Source organism: Anser anser (genome assembly GCF_964211835.1).
Source record: "Anser anser genome assembly, chromosome: 1".
NCBI lineage: Eukaryota > Metazoa > Chordata > Aves > Anseriformes > Anatidae > Anser > Anser anser.
The window spans coordinates 69,245,057-69,268,225 of record NC_139720.1 but is presented as its reverse complement, the minus strand read 5'-3'; the positions used below and the strand labels follow the sequence as shown (position 1 = coordinate 69,268,225).

The 23,169-nt window shown below is 35.3% G+C and overlaps 1 protein-coding gene across 1 annotated transcript in view; it reads left to right on the top strand.

The window, feature by feature from the left end:
• PLCZ1 (phospholipase C zeta 1) overlaps positions 1-23,169 on the top strand; it is a gene marked incomplete at its 5' end in the record, with an annotated part of 53,206 nt that overhangs the window by 22,207 nt on the left and 7,830 nt on the right. Inside the window, 4 exons of the mRNA XM_083815137.1 lie at positions 4,327-4,554; positions 6,830-6,986; positions 8,562-8,678; positions 21,240-21,412. Coding sequence (XP_083671263.1) covers positions 4,327-4,554; positions 6,830-6,986; positions 8,562-8,678; positions 21,240-21,412 — 675 coding nt within the window. The remainder of the gene's footprint in view (positions 1-4,326; positions 4,555-6,829; positions 6,987-8,561; positions 8,679-21,239; positions 21,413-23,169) is intronic.

Below are 23,169 nucleotides of genomic sequence, written 5' to 3'. Positions count from 1 at the left end.
CAGCTCATATAAGGCTTCCTATTTACATTCACATCTCAGTGTTCTTCAAGATTCAAATCAAATGGCGCTTTTGTTAGAAGATAGCTAAGAGGTGCTCCTGATATACCCCTTTATCTCAGAGTTCAGACTTGACTGGTAGTTTTGGCTTAAAATATCTTGATTACTGGGACTTATAAGGCTGCCACAAAGACATCCATTCACAATGTTACTAAACACAATTATCTTCCAGAATCATCAAAGAATTCTGGATTTGTTTGTTTGTGTAACAGTTGTACTTAACAATAGTGTCCTGTTGTTTTCAGTCAAGATAAACTTTGTCAGGGCCTCAAAAGCTTTCTCCATGTTAGGCTTTGTGAAAGGTGTCCCATCTTTACCCTGTATCAGTATTTAAACCAGTAATATAACACTTGAAATGAAAACTTTATCTAAAACTTTAAATTGATTTTAACCTTGTTACTTAGCAAGATTTTCAAGATTTGATATTCTTCTTACTAAGCAGGGAAAGTTGATCAGTAAAGGAGAACATGCTGAATATAAATAGAAGAAGCTCTACTTCTCTTTTTATACCTATGTCATAATTCCAGGTTTTGTTCTGAGTGTTTCTGAAGACTGAATTTTCGCTCCTAATGTAAACATTAATTGCAGGAGTCAGTAAGTGAGTTTGTCTGATCCATTCCAAATGCTTGTAAATTTTTCTTGGAGTATTGTGTTCAACAGTTCTGATTTATGTTGTACATTGAATTTACCAGAAAGCGTATTTAGTACAAGAACTAAGTTTTCTTGATTTAAGTATTTAAATATTTTTTCCCAGTTGATTGTACTTGGAGGTTTACTTTGTCAGTCTTCAAGTGCCCATTATGCTCTAAGGAAGATCTATAGTGTTTTACATATTTATTTATTTTTAATACGTTTACAGTTTATAAATTCATAGATAGTAAAGGTGTATTTTAAAAACATTTTGTATATTACATTCAAACTAAAAAAGTGGGTCTTCAGACTTTCGGCTCATTATCTGCTAAAAAAATTCAAGACACAGTTATTCAAAAAGATGCCAAATGTTTATCACTGCTGATTGCCAATTAAAGGACTCAAATTTCACATAGTCTCTGATTTTGTAACCATACGTTTGTTATAAGTTCTTTTGAAGATCTGCTAGAATTTCAGACTTAAAATGTCTGGCATGTCTTTTTCAGTTCATGGTTGATTTTCAATGGTTTGTGTTAACTGTTAGTGGAATCTGCTTCTGGCCCCAAATTAGAAAAAAAAATTCTACTTGCTACAGTATTTTCTGTAACTGTTTTTGAAAAGAGTGCTAGGATTTTAAAATGTTAACTTTACAGATTTTTTTTTTTCTACCTCAGGGTATTTACCTATTTTCCATAATAATAAATAAATAATTTTAGAAACTATGTGCCTTAAAATTTCAAAACAAATTTAGAAACTATTTGCCTTAAAACTTCATGGCCACTTTTTATCTGATGACCCAGCCTATGGTCTTTCTTTACTTAAAGCAAATTTACATACAGTAGTCATTAATATATCCATAGAAAAGTTTTTCTTCTCTTATAGACCAGGTCTTTTTTGATTTGTAGAATTAAATCTTACCTATGAACATCAAAACACAGGATCAAATGTGGATAGAATTGCTTTTAAATATTGGGACATAAAAATATACAAAAGAAAATTCATAACTCTTTAAAATATGAATAATACTACTCATATTAAAACTCTTCTAAAAATACCACAGAAAAAGAATGGGTGCATCAATAAGAAATGAAGGAAGTGTTAAAGGGCATCCTTATTCTGAATCACCCATGCAGAGAGACTAATCAAATCTTACACTAGCATGGCATTGATAGATATTAAGCATAGGATATCTCATTCCACTGGCACAGTGACGAACTAATAATACCAGATCTGAAGGGATGAGACTATCAGCAAGGAGGACAGCAATTTAAATAAAAGGAATGTCAATTTCATTCCCCACAGCTCTCATTTCTATTATAAAACTTCATTTTTACATGTATGTTTCTATCATTCAAGCTTTTTATATGTATTCAGTGGATACCTTAAAATGCAATATTTGCCACACATGTAAGTTCAGTTATCCTTTATTTAATATATAAGTATTTGTTCCTTGTTTCTATAACTTTCCCACAGTATAGCCTTCCTTTTCACTATTGCATATGTGTCTTAAGGAATATTTTTGTGGATCACTTTATCCAAGAACCTGAATAAGTTCTGGTACTCACTGACAGTTCCTGTATACAGAGGTAAAGATGAATGTCTGCTACATAATAGCTGTTTTACAGTGAAGATTGTATCATAAGTGAGATTCATACTTATAAGTATCAGAGGCATAGATGAAAGACATCTTATTGGAAATAAACGTTAATGACATTTTTCCTAAGTCCGTCATTACGGAAGTAGTTATCTTACTAGTGAAAAAATACTTTGTTATTCAATGAGAGAAAATTTACTAGATAAAAAAAAAAAGAAAAATAAATGATCATTTGAATAATTCTATATTTCATCCAAACCTTCACTTAATCAAATTATATACATACTAATGCAAATATTCCTCTTCACGACTGTCTAAAAAGATAATGTTCAGTCTTCTCAAATACCAGTCTTAGGTTTATTATTACTGTAGTTTCTTTCCTCTTTCCTCTTTCCTCTTTCCTCTTTCCTCTTTCCTTTTCCCTTTTCCCTTTTCCCTCTTTTTTCCCTCTTTTTTCCCTCTTCCCTCTTCCCTTTCCCCTTTCCCCTTTCCCCTTTCCCCTCCTTTCCCCTCCTTTTCCCTCCTTTCCCCTCCTTTCCCCTCCCCTCCTTTCCCCTCCCCTCCCCTCCCCTCCCCTCCCCTCCCCTCCCCTCCCCTCCCCTCCCCTCCCCTCCCCTCCCCTCCCTTCCTTTCCTTTCCTTTCCTTTCCTTTCCTTTCCTTTCCTTTCCTTTCCTTTCCTTTCCTTTCCTTTCCTTTCCTTTCCTTTCCTTTCCTTCTCTTCCCTTCCCTTCCCTTCCCTTCCCTTCCCTTCCCTTCCCTTCCCTTCCCTTCCCTTCCCTTCCCTTCCCTTCCCTTCCCTTCCCTTCCCTTCCCTTCCCTTCCCTTCCCTTCCCTTCCCTTCCCTTCCCTTCCCTTCCCTTCCCTTCCCTTCCCTTCCCTTCCCTTCCCTTCCCTTCCCTTCCCTTCCCTTCCCTTCCCTTCCCTTCCCTTCCCTTCCCTTCCCTTCCCTTCCCTTCCCTTCCCTTCCCTTCCCTTCCCTTCCTTTTTCTTCTTTCCTCCCCAAAAACTCATGGATTTGAGCACTATATGCTGTGAACTAGCTTTTCATTTAATTGCAGAACGTTTCCCTATATCCATGTCTGGATACTCAGATGATTCTTTTTAAAAAAGGCTGTGCAACGTCATAGCAATTGTGTACAGAGAAAAATGAGAGATATCTTCAGCATTCAACTTACTAATGGTTATAAAGATTTGTATAGCTTTTCAAAGCACTATGCTGGTTGAATAAGATGCTGTTAGAAAATTCTACTTCCAAGTTAATAGTCTCTGAAAACCCCTATTGATAGGTGACTAACTACTGGATGGACTAGAGGTCTTTACTTTCTCTAGCAAAAGTGATAGTAATCTCAGTCCTCTCAGCTTCATATGAAACATGTCCGTTAGATATGACATAAAACAGAGAAAAGCCTCAGGCAACAAATTACCAAGCTCTGTTAATTTGCCTGAATAGGTAAGCTCAGCATGACTCCATTCTCAACAATAATAACATAATACCAAAAGTTTTAAATTAATGTGTTAAATACATGTGCACTAATGTACTAATCAAATAGCATTTTTTAGCAGTTAGAATAACAAAAAATAATCTTCAAATGAAGGTAAAATAAACGTCTATATGTCTACATATAAAAATGAATTCACACTTAGTAAAATAAATAAATAAATAAATAAATATAATTCCTGTGTTTTAACTGGTCATCACCTCTGACACTTCTTACCTTAATCTTGATCATAGTTTCAATATCTGTGTGGTGGAGAGAGGTTTCTTTTTTTTTTTTCTTTTTTTTTTTTTTCCTGTTCTGTGGTTAGATATTCACATTCTATTATTTATTTAGCTCCCCAGTCTCTGTTTCTGTTTGGTTTACTTGCTTTTGAAAACTGCATCATTTATAACTATATTCACTGCTTTGTGCTACCTCACTTCATTATACTTAATAAACAGCTTTGAAAGGGGGTTAAACAAGATATCTTGACATGTCTAGATATGAAGATCTACAATTCATCCACACATAATTCTAGTTACTATTATTTAATCTCTTTTCTACAGGCATTAAAATTCAAAATATTGGTAAAAAATAAGAAAGTTGGGACAATTGAGGAAACTATGCTCAGGAAAGGTCAGGACAGTCATGGTGAGACAGGGGAAATTTTTGAAGAGGAATATACATCAGAAGAAGATGAGACTGATGAGAAAGCCCCTCTTCAGCAAAAGAGTGATTCCTCAAAAAGAAAAAGTGTAAATAGACCTTCATCCCTACCCCGAAAAAAGGCAAAGGTAAAAAACACCCATCTTGATTTAATTTAGAAAACACATAGCTCTGTGTCGGCCTGTTTTTATTTTATTTTATTTTATTTTATTTTAAGAAGGAATATACCTTATATCTCAGAATAGAGACTCCATTTAAAAAGCAGGCTTTAAAATTACTTACAGTAATATGTTTTGAAATAATTATTTCCAGATCAAGGTTTTGGAGTTTTCCTGATTGTTTCACGACACTCCAACTGGAGCATATTTTAGTATTCAACAACAAAGAAAGCCTTCCCTGTGTTACCATACAAAATGCCTCTGCATTTTTCATTTTCAAGTCTTTTGCTCATCCTGGGTGCTCACTAACACAATAGGCCCACCTTTCTTGTTGGTCCCAAGGTCCTCCTGTAACTTTGCAAGGACACTTATAGTGGTTCCTGATGATGAAGGACACAGTTTTCTGTTCTACCCTGCAGTCCACCAGTCTGTCTTGGAGATTTTGAACAGCTCCCGTATTCCCCAGTTCTCTTCTGAATTTATGCATGAAGTTAGGTGTAGACTTCTGGTTGCACTAGAACGTTTTTAAGCACTTTTTATAATAGAAAAGGTATTTTAACATTTATTATGTAAAGACTTAACATTAAATACTACTTCTGAAAGAGACACTATAAAAATTGGATGTAATTTTCTTTCTGATAGTCAAATTGAACTTACTCATTTTGTTAACCAAATAGTAGCTCTCTACCGTGGAAACCCATCGCTTCACCAGCTTTCAAACTGCTTTCTTCAAGTTTTTAAGCAGGCAGGAAGCACCTAATATCCAGACATCTTTGTAAATCATGCTATGATTATATGAATACAGATAGACTGGCAATGCTCCTCAGAAATCAGCATTTTGCTGAGAGGCAGTGGATTCCTCAGTGTCTTTTTTTTCTCTCAGTGATTTGAATTTCAAGATTTTTGTTTCTTTCTCTTTCCGCCTGGTATGGAGATATAGCAAGGAAAAATTCTGTGGAAGGATGAAATCCTCTGAACAGGGAAGAACAAATTTCTGGATAAGAGGGTCACATATATTTGTAATATCATGTTACAGACCAGAACATATACCACATACATCTTGACCAGTAGCAACCAGAGATGCCACATTTCACAGGCAGAAGAGAACATGGTGTCTGGAGTCCCACTCTATTGGACTGGGAGTATTTATTCTGGGGTCCCACTCCATTGCTCTATTAGGAGGGCACAAGAATATTTAAATCCACACCTGAGATACTCTAGTGACAGTGTAGGCTTTGGCTGCATCACTGTTTTCCACATCCAGAGAGTTACATTATTCAGGAGTTCTGTGACAGTAGACTCCTATTGCTCCTCTTGGGATGTAGCACCAGAATAAGTAACATGCTTAAATTCTGTGTGGTTTAAGAGCCGTGAGTTGGCAATTCCTACTATTATGTCAGATGAGAACTTGCTTTCAAAAGCTGAAATGGAATGTAAACATTATTAACATCAGCAGCTCTTTTCTGGCTACTACCACTGATTGGCTCGTACATGTTAAGTCAAATGAAGAGGTCACATAGTACCTCAGTTTAAGAAGTAAAATGCTTGTAAAATTTTCAAGTCACTTCCACTGTACACCAGCCTTTGATTTTGCTTGCTTTGGTAATGAAGTAAGACTAAACAAAGACTTTGGCTAGAGAACTTTCCATCTTGATTAAGAAGAACAGAGTTTACGTGACTTCAGAGCAATACATAGAGGAATGTACCTATGACTGATTTGCTTGACGTGGTAAAATATTCTCCTGATATCTCCTTTTTATAGTTGAGTTTGTGTTATCAACATAAATGCTGTCTCCTTTTTTTCTTTCTCCAAGTACTTCCTACCAGTATAGCTTTCCTAACACTTTATGTATTTAGGAATATGAAGTTGGACATATGTTTTAAATGAGTACTGCAAAAAGCCATGAAAAATGACTTTAGTTTATATACCAGTCTCAAAAACAGGGAAATATTAAGGCTTTCGAACAGCTGTCCAGCACTGCACCAGGAAGCCCTGAAAGCATCCCTCCATTCACTCCACATTTACTGTGATGAACACAGGGACAATAACCTTTTTTGTCTCTGACTGGATCACCTCTTACTATGAAAAGTCATATCTTAAGCTAAAATAGATATTAATTGTGATGTTTTCCCATGCTTTGTGCATCTAACGTGATGCTTCTTCTGAATTGTTAAGAATAATCATGACATACACATTATTGTGATTTTTTTTTGTTCTCACATTATTTCATATTATGATTATTAGATGAAGAAGATAAAGATTGCCATTGAGTTGTCAGACCTTGTGATTTATACCAAATCTGAGAAGTTTGTAAGCTTCGAGCATTCACTAGCTAATCAGAAGTGCTATGAAAATAATTCAATTGGAGAGGTTAAAGCACGAAAATTTGTTAAACATTCAGGTAATTTCTTTTGATTTAACCACATAAATGTTACGATGTTGCTACGGTTCATTGCTTAGGAATTGGAAGGGTTAGAAATCTTTATGAAATGCACACTGTCCAATTTTATTTGGTTGTTTCTATAAGATTGTTTTAGAAATACCTCATCATTTGAACTGCATTTTTATGTTTTCAGTGGGTTTTGTGAGCAAATTTGAAATTCAAAGTTGTTTTAATTTCATGTAGTTTTATAAGAACAAATATTTACACAGTATACAAAATTCATGAATACCTTTTGATTCATTTTTTCCTCCATCAAATTAACTAAAAGTTACAGTCAATACTTGAAAATGTAAGGAACAGTTTTTTTTCTCCTTACATGGTTTGTAGTCCTCAATGAAGTCGAGCATGCAGTACCCCTGTCTCTGATGATAACTGCAGATAAAAGAAATCACATGAACGAATGAATAAACCCCATAGCAAGCAGTCTGTTCCATTGCACCACATCTTTCACACAGGCCAAGCTGGATTATTCAAAACTCCTTCTGTGTTGGGATATTTCCATTTGGTGCAGCTTCTGCTGTTTTAACTCCAGCTGTCTGCTGGAAGTCTTCAGGGAGTATTAAGAACATGAGAATGAAGTCTGCCACAAGCCCATTCATTTAGGACCAGTCCAGCTGCCACTCACTTCTCTGTGGGGATGAATCGATGGTTGGTTAGGTGAATGGTGCTGAATGGCATTTTTGCCAGCTGTTCATAGTCAAAGTTCTCTCTGGTCTGTCTAGCAATCTCGTAAATCTCAAAGTATTTTGTATTAAAATAAAGGAGCAGGGAGAGGATGGAAAGTATCAGAATGGTGATCCTAAAAGTGTAAAGTTTTCTATTTAATCACTTAACTGGAATAGTTTAGATAGAAATCATTCTAGGTTTTCCACATCTCAGTGGTTTATGACTTTTTTGGAGGGGAAGGAACACTGCTAGGAGCAAGAAATTCAACTGACTTGAATAGTCAACATCTTCTGAAGATTACAAAGTAGCCAATTAGTATATTTTAGAAAAGTACTGCTCACTGGTGTTGAGATTATTCATTCAATTTCCTTAAACCTCAAAACAGCAATCAAGCTTAAATTGTTTTAGGATAGATTTTTTTTTTTTTTCAAGTGAACAATTCAAGACTGAGTGGGCTTTTAAACAAATTTCCTGTTTTGTGTCTTTCCTATTTTCCAGGGGATGTAGTGGGTTTTAGTGTAAAAGATGTGTATTTAGCTAATAAAAAGGTAAAGAAACAGAATATTTCCCTGAAGGAATGATCCTCAGTTATTGAACTTTTAACAATAATCTGCACTATACTTCCATATTTTAAGGTTTAAAAATAGGATTTTAAACATATCTCAAAGTGTCACATACACTACTGTATTGTGTAGAAATGCCATGAAATGTTAAAAAAAAAAAAAGCAAAAAAGCAAAAAAGCACACACACACACAAAAGCTGGATCAGATTATCATATTTTTCTTATTATTTATTCCAATATGATCTCTCTTTTTTTTTTTTTTTTAAAGTTTGTCTTACCAAAGTTTTATCATTCTGTTTTTCAGGTAATGAGTTTGTTTCACATACTTCACGATTCATTACAAGAATCTACCCCAAAGGGACAAGAGCAAATTCTTCAAATTATAATCCTCAAGAGTTCTGGAATGTGGGGTGTCAAATGGGTATGTACATTTGCAGACGGTTGCATCCAAGGCTTTGCAGAGACTATAGAGATAAAAGATTTTTTTCCTTTCCATAATATTTTTTGTGAGATATAAGTTACATATTTTTCCCTCACTGGCTAGACTTCTCCTTCTGTCTACATATTTAGGTAATTTTTACATCCCAGAATCCGGGAATTCTGATATAGAATAATGAAGAGGAATATTATTTTCAATTATATATTTTTGTAATTAATTTCAATTATGTTCTAACTAATTATAAATATCTTTTTTTTTTAAATAGCTGTAGTCACATGCCAAACTTTCCAAATTATTGTAGTTCATCAATTCCTTTAAACTACTGTTTTTTGATTTTGTGTTCTATTGAATACCGAGAAAAACACTGTTAAGAATAATACAACATTATTAAGCTTTGAACCTTGGTTTGTACTACTCCCAGCTCTAAGACTAAATGAAGCATGATTTAATCTTATGAAACACTGTAGTGAAAACATATATAAACAACTTTCATGAGCTAAGATATAACTTTCTTATTTTACTTCATATAACTTCATTTTTTATTAATAATTCTGTGATATTTCTTTGTGGCTGTCTGCATGGAGACTCTAAAGAATAATTCATATTTTACTGCCTGTCTGCTTGGGGTGAAATTATTACGTTAACTATGTTACCTTAGTTTTAGAGGTAGAAGTGAGCACACTGCTCATTAAGCAGTGTACTTCCAGAACAAGAAAAAAAAAATGCAATGTTCCTATGAAGAAAATTACAATGGATTACATTCTTTTGCAATCTGTATTAATCAAACTCCATAACCTCTGCTTATTTGTCAGCTGTGGCTAAGCTATCACCAGAGCATGTTTATAGGATAACATGGGAGTGGTAGCTTATTTATTTATTTATTTATTTTCTGCCTTTCTTATTTTCCACTTTTATTATTATTTAATTCATTTTCAACTGAGGTCTAGCACTCCCTGTGGAGAATAGAAGCTGCTGCTTGTTTAGCTAAATGTAGGAGTTGTTGGAATGCAATTGCTTTTGCTTTTGGCTAAGGTAACCCTATAGCATTAAATTACAAGAGGTGATGGAAAGGTATATGTGTGTGATCTAGGAATGTACACAGTAATGAAATCCTCATCTGAGCCATCTGCTGGACTGCCAGTGGTTTTGTGTGACTGGAGGGGCAGCAATGCAGGAGCTGTGGGCACAACAATTACTGTTGGTGTCAAGAATTCCCAGATTATGATATGCTACTGCAAAGAAGGACTCAAACACTTCTGATCATCAGAATACCAAGGCACAGCTGCCACTGTCTTCAGTGATTGTGTACATGCAAAGTAAATTCCGTGTCTCCATTTTCAATGTATTTCAAAGTATGTTTGTTCCTTGAGCAATGAAATAGCAATAACTTATTTTCTCTTCAGTTCGTTAGTTTTTAATTTGAAGGTGTTAAAACTAGGCATGAATTCTCTCCTCAGCAGGCTTGGAAAATCCTCTCACCTTTAAGCACTTTCCCCCTTTCAGTGGCATCATCTTTTTGTTCTTCAGTTTAAACAATTTCAGTTACAAAATGTTTCTCTAAGTCAATTTTTTACACTTTCCTCAGCCTTGGATGAAGTAGAGAGCAGTTTTTTGCAGCTGTATATATATTCTGTCTTTTATTTTAACTATAGCAAGGCCACCTCAGGGAGACTGTGAGGTGAGCAGGGCAGTTTGCCATAGGCTGCCAGTTTTGAGAAGTGAAAGGGATGGTCTCACTTTATTGCAATACAATGCACACTCATACAGAGAGAGGCACAGCTTTCACTCTCCTGTAGGGCCCTGGAGCTCATGGGAACCTTTACAAAAGGCTTCCTTTTTGACATGTTTCCTTTCTCAGCATCAAAATGCCTTCTGTTTCAAGTTACCTTCTCAGAACTGATTTTAATAGTGTGCTTTTTCCAATCAATCATGCACATTAATATTATACTGTATCCCCAATTACTCTTCTACAGTTGCATTACTTGGAAGGAGCATCATGCCACAGCTGTCACTGAGAGATTGCTCTTCCCACTCCTGTGGCCTTGACTGCAAGCAGTGGAGGACAGCCCCAAACCTAAATTCCTTACTTTTTGCTGTCCCCATAACCAAGCTAGGCCATGCAGTCAGTGCTGCACAGCTGAGGTAGTGTAGGAAGCAATGACTAGGGAGGTTGCATGAATTTCTCCACTCAGTGCTGGCTGTTCGGTGAAAGAACTGAAGTGGACTCAGACCCCCCATAATTCTCTCATTGTTACAAATTCTGCTTCCCATCCTCACTGTTGTGTTGCGGTATAATTTAACAGCCATACTGGGAGTAAAAAATTACTAGTTAGTATAAATTTTGTTTGTATCTGTGCTGTTATGGATGTTTATTTATGGTACAGATTTGGTCTTGGGCTATGCTATTGCTGGAAGTATCTTGCCATTACCATACCATTTGAAATTGGTTTCATTATATTCTGTCTTTGAGGTTAATCTTCACTGAACTTGATGTCTTGTTATTGTGGGATTATTTACTTGTGGTTGTGCTCTGTACTATCTGCATTGCTATTAGAAACTGGTAAGTTTGTTTCATGCTTAGAGGAAGCACTGGCCTGAGGTCCTTACTTCTGAATTGAATCATCTCTCGGGCTTATCATACTGCAGTTTACTAGTTTTATTTCTAGCCTTTAAATCTCAGCAACAATCTCTTTAAAGAATATCCATTTGTTAGATCTCAGACAGGACTGAAGTCTCTCATAATGATTACATTGACCATTAACTCATGGTATACTTTAATGCAAAGTCATTCTAAAGATTTGTATGCCAAACATATGATTTTTGCTGTACAGCAGCTTTGAACCCCTTCCTGGAAGAATTAAAAATATGCAGGAAGTGGTTAGATCTGCCCTCTTGGTCAGATCACTTGCATCTTCATTTAAGAAACATTTTTCTCATGGGAATAAGCTGATTACAAGTCTTCACATATATCATTTCTAAGCCATGCCAGATCCAGTCTTGATTCCCTAATCTGTTTTAGATAACCATTTGGCAGAAATGGGACTGCACTCCAAAATGCAGCTCTCAAAATTTCACTCAGTGAAACTTCTGCTGATGCTCTTCCTCTGATTTAACTCAGATGTTTTAATTTCTGTGTCTGTCCTGTGTTCATATATCCCACAAACCCCTTTGTCCCCCTACCATCGCACTCTATCCCATCCATGTAAGTATTCTCTCCAGTCCATGGGATTTTCAGATTTCTCCTGTCCCGTTACCCTTCCTCAGTTCCTTTAACTCTCCACACACCTGCTAGGTTAACCTTCCCTCTTACCTTTAAGTTCCTCTAACATCTGTAAGTGTTCTGGCTGGGCAGATAAATATCATAGGTTTTGTTCAATATAATACTGCCTTCCAGTCCTCTGCATCTTGTAAATGATGAGATCTGAGTAATCCCTTCACTTTCATTGCTGATAAACCCCAAACAGTGCACTCTGCTGTATCTTGCCATCAATTTTCTCTAAACTGGTTGCAACATATTAACTCGGAGCAGTCTGGCACTCTGCTAAACCGGGATGGAATGAGCCAACAGGCTCAAGATTTGCTGGGACTGACGATGAGAATTATGTAATTGTGTAAACCTAATTTTCAGAGGAAGACGAGTTAAAAACCACAGTAAAAAGCACAGAGTTCCCACAAAATCGCTTTTCCATATCACTGTGCACTCAGTGCCCATTCTCTGAAAATTGAGTCTTGTAAGAACAGGATAGGTTTTGTGAACAAAGAGGTCTTATGGAGAAAAATACCCACAATAACTTTTTATAGTCTGGAAAAATTAGTATGCCTCCTGCATACAGCTGCAGTGTAGCACTGGAAAGAACTGGTTTGGCATATCCATATCTCCCTTTTATTTACTAAATGAAATGGAAAGTAAGGATTTATGCATGGAAAGAAATTTCAGGACAGTTATTTAAATAAACAGATATCAATTGTTTTATATTGGTTGAGAAAAGGAAAGCAAAAAAAAAAACCAAAACAACAAAATAAAACAAACAAAAAAGCAACAACAACAAACAAACCAAAACAAAACCTCAGTGAAACATAAAAAGAGGAAAAACTAAATATCCTTTTGAATATGTCCTTTTCATTCATGCAGTAGAAAATGTTTTCTCATATATCACAGCAATCCACAGTACTGACCAAAAAATTCTGTAAGTAAGCCACAGTATGGCAGGTACAGGATTTTTTTTTAGAAGAGCCGGTATAGAGCATATGTTTTCTGAAGCACTCATAAAAATTTATATGCTATTGTGAAGGTTCCACTGCTTGTATGATGGAATTTTTTATCGAAGGTTTTGTTTTGGTGTGTGAGATTGAAATGCAGCTTAGCAATTTTATCACATCTGTCGTGTGGCTAAATTTTGTGTGCAATTTTATGACAAAAATTATTGCATGAAAAAATAAGTGAAAAAGAACTCTCTACATAGTTTTGAATGTAACCTCTAAAGCTATTTAGGGAAATGAAAACCATTTATTCAGATCTTGGTATATCTCACCTGTGCAGATGGAACTGACCATCAGTTTGACTTAACTAGGATTGTGAGTGAGTGAAAACTTAAAGATGAGACAGATTTTGGAAAGCATCTTAAATAAAACAGAGAGCAAAAGTTCACTAATTTACTTTGGAATTTTCTGTTGTTACATAATTGTATACAAACTGTATTTAGCTTTCTCTCAGGAAAAATGGCAAAACTAGAGACAACAGAACTGCTCTCTCTCTTTTTTTTTTTTTTTTTCCCCCTAAAATCGATTTAACAAATTATGTTTGGCCATAGGAAGTTTAGATATTCCCACAATCTCAATAAACACTATATCCTTTAGAATATGTGATGGAGTGTCAAATTTAGTAAAGGAATTTATAAACAATGGAATAGAATTTAATGAAAAATACAGACTCTTCCAATTAAAAGATGGTGAGATACTACTTTTTCTATTTATAAACATGCTTAGTTTACCAGTATGATCATTTTCTATTTTTGGTTATGATTTCTACTGAATTTTTTCCTAACACTGCAAAAGTACAAAGCTAGCTCTATAACATGCCTTTTTCAACTGATAATGCTCTATCTGAAAAAAAAATAGTAGTCATTGCATTATAGCTTTGAATTGTTGCTGCTTGAATTTCTAGTGCAATCTGTGAAGTGACATGCTTTAATGTTTTTATTTGTGTGTCTGGTTAAGTTATTAGAATGCCTTAACAGCTCTTCACAGTACATGTTATTGCAGTTAGATACTAAGTGAGCACTCTGAATCTAGCATTGTGATCCTTAAAACCTTGCAGATGACAACTCTAAACAATGTCTATGACATGGGAAAGACAGACACATCACAGTATTTCATCTTTGTTCATTCTACATCTAAAAGTCTAATAGTTAGTCTCCATCCATTAAACAAAACCTTGGCTGTGTTTGCAGAACTGGTTAAAGATTTTTGTCCTCAAACTGAAATGGGTCGTCTGCTCAAAAGCAGGAGATGAATCTGACACATCGTACACCTCATGGCAAAAACACACCCAGGCTGTTCTGGGCAGGTATCCTTGCAGTCTGGAGCTCGTTCTTTGTTTGGGCTTGCTGTGGTCTTATCCCACAGCTGAGTCATGGAGAGTGTGCTTTCAGGTTGGAAATAGGAGAAGTTTCTTCTCCAAGAGTAGCTAGGCATTGCAATAGGTTGCCCTAGGGGGGTCGTGGAGTCACTGTTCCTGGGGGGGTGTTTAAGGAAAGGTCAGATGTGGTTCTTAGGGACATGGTTTAGTGGGTAATATTGGTGGTAGGGGGACTGTTGGACCACATGATCATGGAAGTCTTTTCCAATCTTAATGATTCTATGATTCTGTAAGGAAGACAGGAGAGAATTTCCTGCTAGCTCCCAGCACAACCAACGCCCTGGAAGACTGAAAGCAGAAAGCATAAAAAAGCATCTTTTCATTTCCCACTCCACCTCAGTTGAGGTTTCAAGGATAGGACTAGTCATCATAGGTCACCTGCTGGCTCACAGAAAGGGATTACGTAGCTATGTTTTTACTTTCTTACTAATTTGCAGTCCAAAAATTCATCTTTAGGAAGTGAAAGTTAAATCTTGCACAAATGATTTAAATCTTACTCAATGCAGTTGAATAGTCTATTCTGGAAAGATAATATGATATCAAACAAAGTGTGCTTATTATTAACAAAGTCATGTAGTTGAAAAAAATCTACAGGTATAATAGATCGCAGGCTGCAATGGTTTATGGAAATTAAACTAAAAGGTTTTCTTCACATCTTACTGTCTGTTCCCAGATGTTCCGAAGCTAATGGGACAGCAATTAGAATTACAGACTCCAGGGACATGATTAATCTCATACTAAAGTATGGACCCACTTTTTGTTACATTGTCACTTAAACTTCATTGACTAGATACTCACTAGCTCTAGCAGGGCAGATAAGTCATGTATAGACGAGTTAGGTAGAATAATATCTCCCTGATAAATGAAGCCATTTAAATACACTTACCTTTCTGTTGGTATGGATCCATGGGCTGGAAGGTGTTTTCAATTAAGATTGAAACTGCCATGTTTATGACAAAGGTCTTGGTTACTCTGAAGCCTGCTTCTTTTTAGACAGTTGTGCCTTTTTTTTTTTTTTTTTTTTTTTTTTGAAGGGGGTAATAAATGCTGTAACTTAAAAGCAAAGAAACACACAAATTTCATCTGTCAGCATTTTGTTGGCAGCATTGATGAAAATATTTTTGTCCAGCTATCTTCACTAAATCCACAACTGCAGAAAACTAATGGAACACTAAATAATTTACCTGAGATCTAGTCAATTTAAAAGAACGACAGAAGAAACTGCAGGGACACAATGGCCTCTGAACTCCTTGCTGACCTTGCTCTAAATGCTGTGTTAGAAAGTCAGACTGAAACAGGGAAGGGAAGCTGATAGTGTACTGTGTTATACCAAGAAACACAAAGCAAGCAAATTTAAATAATGATTTTCAAAAAGTACCTACTTCATGTGTGAAGTAAATGCGATGACAACCAAAAGATGCTGAGACTTACACTGAAGTGTAACTTCCAGTCTGACACGCTAATTAAATAAATACATTTAAAAAATAGATTTTAGATTTGATAGTTTATCAGAAATGCATTAGTTACTTTTCCCATGAGAACCTCACAAGAAAGGATCCCTAATTGAAACCAGTTATAGATATTCTTGGGTAATGGACAATGGATGATTTTTAATCACCTGATATCTATTTTCCAGTAGAGCTATGTGTAATTATGTAGGAACAACATCAGCAATTATAAGCATTAGAATGAATTCATAACATTTCTGATGACAATGTCTGTAGAGCAACAGCATTGAATTGGCCCAAAGACAATAAAGTCAGGCTGACTGTTTGCATATGCTGAGCATGATGTGTCTGACAGTTATGCATGTCACTCAGTTTGCTCTTACTACAGCAGAATACCTTATGATGAGAGTCATTCATAAATTAAGTTTCTGTAGAATGAGAGCATCCATTTCAAAATGCAAAGTGATAAGCATTATGTGGTAAGTAAAGCTAGAAATAATAATTTCTGACTGAATAGCTAAAGCTTGTTTTATTCTGTAAGAAGAAGAAATACATACAGTTTAACCAAATTCCTTGATCAAAAAAAGAGATGAGATATAGTTGGTATGTCAAAATTTATACTGCTGAGTGAAGAGTGTGGTAAGGAAACAAATCCTTGGATACTTTTCTTTTTGTGGTAGGCAGTCAGACTTGTTCATAAAGTTTGGATGGGATCTCACCCATTCACTAGTTTGGCGAGAGGGTTGAAGCACCATAAAGATTAAAAAAAAAAAACGACACACAACACAATAACTCATTAAGCCTAGGGCAAAGGGGATGTGGAGGATATTTAAAAGACTGACTTCGGATGGTGTTTCTACCAGCCTTAATTTACAAGCACCCGGAGAATGCAACGGAAATCAGCATGACATGTCAAGGCAGGACCACAATAGCGAGTAACGCTCAGGCTCAGAACAGCCTGAGGAGGCTGCCATAATTTGTCAGAGTCTTAATTATGCTGGATGTTTTTTTCTAGTTTCTCAGATAGACCCAGATGGAAAAGATGTTTAAAAACCAGTGTGTTCCACTGTTTTCCCGAATTACGTGTTATTACCTATTGGTGATAGAACACATTATCTTCTGTACATCTGGCATTAGTAAGAAGGGTTTTCAGGGTATTATAGTATGCATTGGAGCAAACTTCACCAGGATGCATTGTAGATTGAATAATATTTTCAATATACTAAAAGGGAAATATTCTTCGTACTTGAGGATTCCGTGATAGTTAACGTTTGCACAGGGCTTAGAAATTAGTTTTATATTTATTGTTCAGATGATGAAGGTATTATTGTATTTTAGTTTGACAGAATCTTTTCACTACTGATAGAGTTCCTCCTGTTGTGTATGCTGCTTCTGCTAAACGCATGTTTGCTTCCTGGTATACATAACAGCTGACAAATTGTCATCATGTTATGGTTTATCCTTACATCGAATGTCTGCAGTTGGTTTCAAAGTAATTTGATGACTGAATGTCCTCCCTTCTCATCCACATTTTGATCTTACTCAGTTAGAATCATACTTAGCATGATTTTTATTCAGTGTGAGGATGCAATCTTTTAAAAGACACATACATCACTGGAAAAAAAAAAAGTAATATGGACTATCCAGTCATGTAAAGATTTATGAAAATATTTCTGTATATTTGGACATTAATGTGTTGGGTCCAGCTGTGAGTCACATGGGAGAAGAGAGGATAAAGTCAATGCCCAGCTGGGAGTGCTAACATGGAATACATGAGATATCTTCAAATCCAGTCATATATCATCTCATAACCAATGATGAAATAAGCCAGATCATTAGGATGTGGTCCTGTTTTCACAGTGTTTCCTAGTCTGTGGAACTCACTTCAAATCTTGGATATCTAAGACACAGAAGATGGTTCTGCTGCTATTTGGCCTTCATGAGTCTTTTCCTGGAGTATAGCACTTATTGTGAGCAGCCCATTAAGCAGACAACTTGAAAGAAGTGAGAAGATAGCAAAAAGACTGATCAAAGGGTTGGAAGTGTGATGTATTATATCTCTTTAGACTCAAATGAGTGAAGTAAATCATGGGGATAGGAACATCGGCACTGAGTGCTTTTTGCATATGATATTTTTGGAGTTTGCATAGAATTCAGATATTTTGAGATGGATTTAAATGGCATAAAATACAATTAAGTAGCTCATTTTAGGGAAAATTCTTGATAAATGTGTACTTATCCATTTTAAAATCTTCCATTTTAAATGCAGAGAATATATTAAACCTCAGGGTTGCAGCAGCTAATAGTACCAGGAAGAAAAGAATAAAAAATAAAAATGTCAATTCAAGTTGAAATAGGAATATTAATTGAGAGACAGCATCTCAAATACAGGCAAAAGACACGCAGTTTTCCTCAATTGCCTTCAAATCATAGTAACTTAGAAATCTAAGATCACCAGTTTTCACTTTGGTTTTCAAAAGCTGTTGCTTTTAGTCTAAAACTTAATTATGTCTTGAATGGTAGTACATATAGAAAGTGTTGGATTTGACTATTTAGATTGTGCTTAGTTCTGCAATTAGTTGCAGGAATTAATTCAGTTAACTGTTTCTTGATAGAAAGAGTTGGAACGAAATATACCCATTGTATTCCTCTCTGTATTAGGGATTATTTCATCTTTTGCTTTATAAATGCATTAAAAATCTCTACCATTAAATAAAACAGCAGCACAAAGCATGTTACTACAAGTTCTATTCTTGAATTCAGCAAAACTGAGATGAAACATTGGGTAGAAATTCAGTCTTCCTTGCAGAAAGAGATTGCTAAGACCGCACTGCTAGGCAATGGAAAACATAGGCTTTAATATATGAACTTTGCCATTTCTCAAGAAGGGTTATAACTGCATCTGATTAAAATGAAAAACTGTAAAACACCAGTATAACAAAGCATTTTCTGAGGAGACCCCAGGCAGCTATGAACCTTACAAACAGTTGTAGTAGAGGTATGTATTTCAGAGAATATAACACAGAATCTTGCATTTACTTACTTTAATCAGGTTACAACTTTCAATACAAGGAAATCAGTAGGTAGATTAAAACTACTATTCAGTGAGTTTTTAAATTATTCTAAGGTAAAATTAAATTAAGTAAAAATATAGTGTTGATGTTTGAAGATACCAGCCCATAATAGCATTGACCTTCACTTGTGTGAAGTAATTTTGCTAATATGATTAAACATAAAGTATTCTCCTTTGCTTGTTTCTGTTGTTAAATCAGATTTTCCTGCTTAGTAGCTTATGAAGCTTGACAAATTTAGCAACAGTCTCATTATGTGCAATCATGTAATTTGTTTCATCATGTGGAAGCTACAAATACATTTATTTTTTGCTGCTATTTGAAGCCATGACTGTTCGAATTACCTTATTTCAGTCACATTTTTTAAACCTCTTATTCTGAAACTGTGGTCTAGGAATTACCTATGGACTGAGAGATCTTGAGTTATCTGTAAATCATGCCAGGATGTAGGCTTCAAGGAGCCTTCAGGGTTGCAGCTCTATAGAATCCACTGCATTGCTTGAATCAATGCATTTGATAACTACATTGCCATTTAACAAGGGTCTTACAGAAATGCATTTAAGTCTGTTTCTGGAAGGTGTGTTGAGTCATAAGAACAAATAGTGAATCACTGCCAAAACTATGCCACAAGAGTACTTGCCCTATTAAAAAAAAAAAAAAAAGGTAACATGTTTATAGAGTGCACTGGACAATATGAATATTTTAGCCTAGTTTCTGCTGTCAAAGGTAAAATAGGCTTAAAGTTCCTTTGCATATTGCCACAGAATCTATGCAAGTGCCTTCATTAGCATGCAGTTCAAATCAAGAGCGCATGTGTTATTGTTGTCAATGTTGTTTTTTAAACAAGTTTCCCAGTTGTTCCTACTTACTGCACAGCAGTTCATGTTGCAGAGCAATCATACCTTGCTCAGATAGGATTCGTTTCAGATGAAACAGAGGATGCATTCTGGGACCATTCCAGCCATTAATTGGTGTTGAGTCCATGGGACCAGGCTAGAGCTCCTCTGAAGAAACCCTACCAAAAACAAGTGTAATGAAAATATTAGGTCCTTACTACCAGCTGCCTCACTCTGCAGATCTACTGCTGTCTGTGTTGTTTAATACAGAGGTTTTTAAAAGGATCATTAAAGCAGTGATTTTTTTTTTTTTTCAGTGAAACACAGCCAAATTTCCTGCATTTTCCACAGGAGATAAGAATTTCTGAATTATGCTACACATTCATTCAATAGATTTATATTATCTCATGAGAACACATAATCACATAATAAGGTCCTTTTCCTGAATTATTATTAGGAGTCACTTGTACTACTTAAAGTCTTCATTTTTTTTTCCTGCCAAGCCAACAAGTAAATGACTTTTTATCATTTTCTATTTAACACTTATCATGTTATCGCTTCACCAATTTGACTTGTGCATTTTCTATTTTGAATGTGACAGGATGCTCCAATGTACTGGAATAGGGGAAAATTTCATTAAACAGGTCGATTTCAGTGTTGGTTTTATCTCATGAATTATAATATCATGTTGATGAGAAGTGTGCTATTTCATTATAGTTGCTGCAGTAAACCAGTAATGTTTTGAGCTGCCAAGAAAAGGAAAATCTGTCACGTGTATACTACCGATAACCATCAGCACTGGAGACAAGCTCAAAGGGTTTCCTCACATAAATTTATGAACACTTTTAAAATTGCTTCTAAGTCTATAAACGTATATGTATTTGCACTGCATATGCTAATACTAAAATAAAGCTTCTTGATCTTCTTGGGTGGTCGGGAACTGGGACAGGTTCCCCAGGGAAGTGATCACAGCACTAATACTGCCGGAGTTCAAGAAGCATTTGGACAACACTGTCAGACGTAGGGTCTGGTTTTTGGGTGGTCCTGTGCAGAGCCAGGAGTTGGACTCCATGATCCTTGTGGGTCCCTTCCAATTCAGGATATTCCATGATTCTATGATTCTTCAGGCTGATATGGTTGTGAGACAACTTCTGGACCTTAACTAAAGTTTGTTATAATCCTATGGTTTTGCCTTCCATAGCAGAACTTTGCAAACAGGTCCAGTGTCCTGGCTATTGCTTCTGTAGAAACTCTATCATGTGAATTTAGTCCTTGTGGAGAGAAAAAGAACTCTCATTTCTTATTCTTTGAGGTTTAACTTATAAGGAAAAGTGAAAACACAACACATCTTTTTGCACTTCTTTTTGCATATGAATCATTCATTATTGAATACTGCTATGTCTAAGAGAAGAAGCAGCATCTAACATGAGATGAAAAGTATACATATTTTAAACTCTTTTGCTCTTGATTTGAATATTATTGTCAGAGAGTTGGTTTATAAAATGGTGTCAATTGTTATTCTTTAAAATATATATTTATTTATTTTTTAGTGGCCTTAAATTTCCAGACCCCAGGAGTACAAATGGAATTGCAAAATGGAAAATTCCTAGACAATGGTGGTTGTGGCTATATTCTGAAACCAGAATTCCTGAGAAATCGCAGTTCAACATTTAACCCATACAATGTGGGAAGATACAGTAAGCCAATGTCTCTGTCAGTAAGGGTAAGCTTAGTTAATTTTTAATTTGTTTGATAAAAAGTGAAAACAAACTAATGTTATGTATTTCAGACCTATCTATTATCCATTATTAGTTTCTTATTTTATCCTCACTCCCGTTTGTTGGAAAGTTTAATGTTATTTTTAACAACATATCACTCATATATTACCTATTGCTGCTTGGATGGTTTCCCATCTGTAATTGGCTTATGTTTACAAAGTGTCTAGATATTCAGAGGTTATAAGAGCTTGTAAAAACACATGATTTCCATAGTGTTGTGTACAGAAATGTAAATGTACCTTGCATTGTGTCATAAGTGTAGCTGACATAAGAACATCACTTAGGATTGTGGGGACTGAACTCTGAAAGCCTTCAGAAACCAACTCTACGTGGTATTATTTTCTTTAAGTATGAGTAATACTATGTATACTACAATAATGCTACTTAACGAATGCAAATGTTTAAAGATATGCTAGGAAGCTTTATGTTTAATTTACGTTTAGATATCTTCCTATACATATATAAAAGACTATTTTTCATATTAAAATCATATAAATAATTGTAAAAAAGGAAAATGATCAATAAACCTTTGAATTATTTCTATTTCTCCCAAATTAAAACCTGATTTAATTCTTAAAAATATTAGAAATAGATGTTATTTAAAATAATGGATTATAAAAAACACTTATTTTGCAGTCAAGTAGATGTTTTATAATTATTTGCTAGTTGGAAAACTACCTTTTCCCAATGAAAAAATGCTGTTTCTGATTATGCAGTATACCACTTGCATAAATGCTGTTTAATTAGCATAAAATTAGTGTATAATTGATATTTCTTTCAGAGAAATAAATAGTGGAGATAAAACATTAGCTAATAACAATTATAAAATGCTTACTTAATGTGTGCACCTAATCAAGAACATTTTAGTGTCCTAACAGTGAGCATACCAATTACGAATAGACATAGCCGGATGATTTCAAGCACCCATGCATATACATCCATTACTTTAGCCCTTATTTGTATAAAGCTGGAGTTAATTAAAATGAAAAAAAAATATATCCCTGACTGTAATCCAGGAGACAGGCAAAATCATTGACAATGGGAAGGAAATTTCTGAGTATGGAAGAAGTGGGCACAGAAAAAGGCAGCTTTTTAGACTGATGGCATAGACTGGGATGACAGGGTGGATAGTGCAGGATGCAAAGCAGCAGTGGCATCCCACCAGCTGTGGGACTGTGGGGCTCAGAGAGCCCTACTCACAGAGTGAGCTGCAAAAAACAGGAAATGCTTGAAGACAACAAAAAATAAAAAATAATAATCAGGAGTGGGAGTCAAAGGAAAAACAGTTTCTGCTAAAGATGATGAACTTGATGAATGGAGAAATTTATATTTAGAGGTCAAAGATATAAAAATCTAGGGGTTAAAGTTTCTCAGGCTGACTAGCTGAATTTAGAGAACATGAATGAAGACCAAAAACACACAGGGCTTGATTTTACTTAATTCAATACCATTCTTACCTGATGTGCCACAGTTCCCATCACAAAGATTATATATAGCCTTTGAAGAAGAAATATGAATATGCACGGTATTTAAAATGGAGATTTCTAAGCATACCATATTATTTTTCTACTCTCTCTGTATGTCTGTTTCACCTTGGGCCTCACAAATGGATTGTATCTATGGATTTGGGTCACAAATGGCTGAAAACAGCATTCTCTTTGCATCCTCTCAGAGGCTTAGGCTGGGTCTAGCAAAGGGGTAA